This window comes from Maylandia zebra, linkage group LG12 (assembly GCF_041146795.1).
Source record: "Maylandia zebra isolate NMK-2024a linkage group LG12, Mzebra_GT3a, whole genome shotgun sequence".
Lineage (NCBI taxonomy): Eukaryota > Metazoa > Chordata > Actinopteri > Cichliformes > Cichlidae > Maylandia > Maylandia zebra.
Genome location: NC_135178.1, coordinates 12184983 through 12190953, shown reverse-complemented (window position 1 = coordinate 12190953; position 5971 = coordinate 12184983). Strand labels below are relative to the sequence as shown.

The 5971-nt window shown below is 43.4% G+C and overlaps 1 protein-coding gene across 1 annotated transcript; it reads right to left on the bottom strand.

The window, feature by feature from the left end:
• Positions 1 to 366: 366 nt before the first annotated feature.
• Positions 367 to 3753, bottom strand: lrrtm4l2 (leucine rich repeat transmembrane neuronal 4 like 2). The gene is made up of 2 exons (XM_004544098.3): positions 3509 to 3753; positions 367 to 2994 (listed from the first exon to the last, which is right to left on the bottom strand). The coding sequence occupies exons 1-2, from the start codon at positions 3510 to 3512 to the stop codon at positions 1391 to 1393; spliced, it is 1608 nt and encodes a 535-aa protein (XP_004544155.1). The 5' UTR covers positions 3513 to 3753; the 3' UTR covers positions 367 to 1390.
• Positions 3754 to 5971: the final 2218 nt, after the last annotated feature.

Genomic DNA, 5971 nt, shown 5'->3' with positions numbered 1-5971 from the left:
CCTACTTGGGCTCCACTTAAACCAAACCTTTCCGCAGTAAAACAGAGTATAATACTCCTCTCCTCTTTTTTTTTAAAAACAAGATCAGCTATATCCCAGGGACTGACACGGTCCCCCTACCCTCTGTTTGAGGTGTTAACCCAGATACAATCAATGCTGTAGTGCCGGGAGAGGGTGTAAGAGAAGACAGCAGGAAAACGAGACACGTGGAAATATGTCAGCTCCCCCTCGCGTGCAGCTGCAAATCCAATGAGATGTGAAACATCCACATCACAATGCATGGATTTCAAGAGATTTTTTTTTCGCCATGCGCCGCGTCAGATGTCAGCGTTCTCATCACACACACATTTTCTTCTCTCTTTTTTTTCATCAGTTGTCAGTGTTTCTTTTAATTATACAGTCACATAGAATTCCTAGTATCCACATTATTACGTCTTTACACAAACAGTCCATACAATGACAGCGGTAATCAATACAAAATATGTTGAAAGTCAACATTGTTACTTCTTAACACACACACACAAGGCCTTCTGTTGGACCTGACAGATTTGTACAGCTTGGAAAACGTCAGTCCTGAGATTCAGACTCATGGGTATTTAAATACTGTTCATCTGTGTGGCTTTTCTCACAGCAAATCAAATTGCACACATATTTTTTCTCTTTTTTTCTGTAGTCAGGACGGATCCTTTTACAGGAGAAAGAAGCATCTAAAGTAAAGAGAACGGCCTCATGCATATGATCTCAGGACAAGATTGTTCTCTGTGATTGCCCCCCACCCTCGTCCATTTTTATGGTAGTGCTACTGCTATACTGTGGGGCCCAATGCAAAAATAATTTAACTGGACAAAAACTATCTGTGAGAATAAGGTGCAGTCCTATTAGTTCATCCCCATAGTACACTCATATACACACATACACTCAAAGGTACTGACATTTATCCAAAATGCTTTACAAGCTATATAATAGTAATAAATAAAATAAAATAAACAAAACAGTTGCAAGTAAAAAGTGGCTTTGTTGGCTCGTATGTTCTATGGCAATATACTCTGACTAAGAATAAGGTCAGTCTCTCTGTGGAGCTGACTTTCGCGTTAGCAAAGATCCAGTCTTTTTGTAAGGTCAGACACAGCTAACCCGACTGACCCTGCCACTGTTCTTGTGTCAGTCAGGGCGATAATTAACTCTCCAAATATATTTCTCCATTCCAATCTTCTTTTCTCTGCATATAATTATATTGTACTATGCCCCCCAGTATTTTATTCACTGCTGCAGAATCTATCATCTCATATTAGAGATAAAAACCACTTAATCTTTTTTTTTGGAGGGGAAACAAAGCCTATCTACCTCTGCTTAGCAATTGCACTTTATATCTCGTGTTTTAGTGGGCAGCTCAGACCTCGCATTCTATTGATCCTGATATAGTGCACGTGCACGGCCTTGGCTCGTTCACCAAGGAGTCCATTGTCTCCGAGTTTGAGTGGTAGCTCAGATAGTACTCTTGCAACTGAGAGTTAAGGTCCTGTTCCTGCTTGCGGGCCTTTTTTCTGCGCTTATGGTTGACTGAGTGCTGCTGCAGCTGCCTCATGGTGTTGGGGTAGCGCCTCCACGAGACATAAATAACCAGCAGAATCAATGACACTGACAAGAACAGGGCTACGCTGCCCGCAATGATTTTATGGAAAGCCATATGTTCAAACTGTAGCTCAGGGATAAATGATGTAGGTGTTTCGGGGGAATTGTGAGCTGTAGAGCTCATAGTTATGGACTCTGTTGTCTCTCTGTCTGTCCTGCCAGGCTGGTCAGGTGAAGCAGTGGATGTCTGTGCAGCCAGGTCTGTAACATCAGAGGGAGACGGGGGAGCTGTGATGTTCACAATTTCAGCTGAACCCCTAATGATGAAAGTGGTCGAGAACACATTTAACATGTCTATGCATACTGAGTGGTTTCTCACTACGTCCACCACTCTTTCGCCCTGCACAGACTTGGGACTGCTGCATATCATGCTGATTTCTTTGGAGTCTTTGAAGGTTCTCAGCCATGTCATGAGAGGACAGATGCTGGGGCTGCAGTCCCAGGCGTTACCTGCCAGGCTGATGGTGGTCAGCGAAGTCCATGCTGCCACAGCCTCCACAGGCACGCTACTCAGCTTGTTTGATTCGAGGTTCAGTATCTGTAAGTTTGGCATGCACTGGAAAACAGCGGGATCCAAGATTTGGATTTCATTCCCCGAGAGGTCCAGTTTCTGAAGTTTCTGCCAAGTCCACGGCACACCTTGATTGATGAATCGTATGCGGTTCCATTGCAAATAAAGAGCCTGGAGGTTGCTGAGGCGTGGGAAAATAAAGAAATTAATCCTGGTAAATTGATTGTGCTCTAAATGAAGTTCCCTCAACTTGAACAGCCCCAAAAACGCGGTGCGGGTGAGGCTCCGCAAGCGGTTATAACCCAGGTCGAGGAACTCCAGGCTGCGGCAATCCAAAAAAGTACGAACGAGGATCTGTTTCAGTCCATTGGACCTGAAGTGGAGATTCTGTAGCTTGCGCAGCCCGTAGAAATGTCCGGGATGGAGAGACTGCAGCTGATTATAGGATAAGTCCAGATTCCTCAGGTTTGGTATGGCACTGAATGTGTTGTTGTGCAGATGGGATATTTTGTTTGAGCTCAGGATCAGTTCTTTCAGCCTGCGCACCCCGTGGAAAGCTAAAGCATCTATGGCATTGATTGAGTTGTGGTCCAAGTAAAGCCACACAAGCTGACCAAGATGAGCGAAGTGGTACGGCAGCAGAACCTGCAGGTTGTTGTAACGCAGAGACAGACCTTGGCATCCCGTGGTGATGTTTTCTGGAACGTCGTGGAAGATGCCCGACTCACAATAAACGATCTTTCCCTCGCAGCGACAACTCACGGGGCACATCCTCTCCCCCTTGCTGAGCAGCAGCAAAACGGCTGCCTGCAGAAGAAGACATGATAACCGCCAGTCCAACATCACAGAACCTGTTGGGGGTAGAGTGGAGCACAAGCAATCAAAGAGATGACATGGTTTAAGAAAATGCCTGCTCAAGGACGCTCAAATAAGTAAAGGCAAAGAATTCATCCTTCAAACAGGAGATCATGGAGAGAGGAGCAGCTTGAGGTCTGATGTCTCAGACTCCAGACCTGCTTCATGAAGAATTGATAACAGTCTGACGTCAGCTATTTTTAAGGTATGCATATGTGATCATATTCACATAAAGAGAAAAGCAAATAACAGTAATTATTATTAGCTTTTCAAAGACCAGACACGTAAAATCCTCCTCCATCATTAGGTAATAATTAAATAAATAATTAAATAAATAAATAAATAAATAAATAAATAAAAGCAAAATTCAGTTTAGGAACTAAACAGAAATAATAATAATTAATAATAATGATCTGCCATTAAAAACTGATCACTGCCGTCGTCTTGGCTACGAGGAGCCTCAGGAGGGAGAAACTGTGTCACTAAATTGTGAGGAACATAATGACTTACCCATGGTTACCGAGGGAAGGAGTAATCCTCTAGGGGGGGTTAAAAAAAAGAACGATAAGAGACGCGTTAAACTGCTCTCAGTCGCAGTTTATGCGGCTTCAGAGTTGCACATTGAGCATGACTTGAGCAGCAGAAGCAAGTTTTCCGTAGCGGTCCAAACCCCCTGATCCCTGCATGCCGCTCAGAAATAGGACGCCTTCACACCTGGGTCGTACTTGGAGTCGCCACTATAGTCCAGTCGGCTGTGTGCGCAATTACCCATTTGAGCGCCAACAGACTGATGCACAATCCTCCACTCTGTGCTCTCTCTCTCCCCCCTCTCTCTCTCCCCTCAGAGGCGTAGGCGTCTCCAAACACACATACAGTATATAAACTCACCTCCAGCCACGCATGCCTAAACCAGCTATTAATTAATGAATTAATTAAAGCAAAGTATTAGTATTTTTTATCTATTAATTGCTCGTATTTTTTTTTTAACCTGGGTTGAATTAAAAGCTACCTAAAATTAATTCTAAAAATTAGCTTTGAAACCAAGTTTCGCATTTTTTTTTAATTTTAGGTATTTTATTTGTATTTATTTATAGTAAGATTTCACCTCGTTTACTTGCACCGGTGTCCTGATGAGTGCCGAACATGATGATGACAGAGATAACAAACGGGGGCGGGGGTGCGGGTAATCAAAACAACAAACTCTGGGCTGGTGGTGGAGGTGGGGGGCTGTGATCCACATCCACCATTCATTCAGCACTTGCAATCATTCATTCAGGAAAACAGAAAAAAACCCAAGTAGTGACAGAAAACGTGTGATGAGTAGCTTGTCAAAAATGCTAATTATTCTAACAGCTTAAGTGTGATGTTGACACTTTAACGCAGATAAACAGTCAGCACCTCTTGCTGGCTAGAAATGTTCCAGACAGCGGGATTATAAATGGCCTTTATGAAGTGTGCACTCAACAGACGGCAGAGGAACAAAAGGGGAAACAAAACATACTGGAAGTGGGAGGGGATGAGGGTACCTCTAATTTTGTGGTTGTTTCACGCTCATCTTTCATACTCTGCTAAATCTGCTTAGAGCACGCACTCACCTCATTGGACACAACAGCGTGGAAAATGCACAGCAGTCAGAGAGTCTTGAGTTGTAAGGTGTGGTAACAGCAACCCCTTGTGCACGCGGAGGGAAGCGTATGGCTTGCAGAGACCTGGAAATTCACCAGTTCAGCGAAGACTGGAGAGAGATAGGTAACCAACCAGATCACTTGTGGGTAACCAGAGCAAGCTGATGAATTCATATTCATATTTGTAATATTACTGGGAAAGCAATATTTCCTGCCATCCCTGTGGAGCGCATTAAAGAGAAATGTATTTCTGCTCTTTAAAGAGAGGGTTGATTATGCCTATAGTGGCACACTTTGTAATTAAATGTCATTTAAATGCATTTATTCAACTCATAGATTACTTTTCATTTAGGGGGCAAACTGCTTGCTTGACAATTTGTAACATTAAGGTGGAAGAAGTGCCAGTTTCTACATAAATACTATAGAGAAAACGAAACCTGCTCTCAGCTAAGGGTGTGAGCTGTGCTGTTTGTCAGTGATGGTGTCAGCTTCCACAAACAGGTTATCAACCGGAACTCACTTTGTATATGGCAAATGACTCCGTATGCACGCCGACTCCATCTTCTGTATTGACAGTATAATTGTGGATGTCATCAGATGTGACAACCGCTATCTCTTAACTGCCAGTGACAGCAGACGAATCCTCCTCTGGGCCATTTTCAAACCCATTCTCAGAAATCAAAAATGCGAGCCCGCCTTTTCAAAATGATGCTAATAAACAGGATGTTACAGCGTGGAAGATGAAGAAAAGTTGGGCTTTACAGGCATAAGTTTGTGTCTGAACTGACTTGTTAAGAGCCTGCACTGTGCCACATGTGGACTGCACAGCGAGTTGCATGCAGTCACATATTGTTGTCAATATAACGCACATCTGGTGCTCACAGGTGGATGGATTTAATCACCCACTCAGTCAACTTTCTCTGACATTTCACTCTTCTCACTAGGCCACAAATTATCAACCATGTTTATATTCTCAAAATTGCCTCTCATGATAATTTTGTGCCCTTCAGCAGATTGGCAACCTGTCCAGGGTGCACCCCTCATAACTCGTCCTATGACAGATGGGAGGAATTCCCCCCCAAGACCTGGAACTGGATAAGCAGAAGTAGATGGGTAGATGTTTGAATGTAGTTGCCTTCTGTTACAGCATCACATGCATCACAGAGATAACTTGATGGCTAATTTGCCTTTACGTGACTGCTGCTGCACATATTGAAATCCACAGGAGGGAGACTCTGCAGAAAGAAACTGAGTTTCTGTTGCACTTTTCAGGCCTTCTTTTAGTATTTGACAGCTTTTACTGCTATATCTCAAACTGCATTGAAATGAATTTGATGCCCAGGTATTC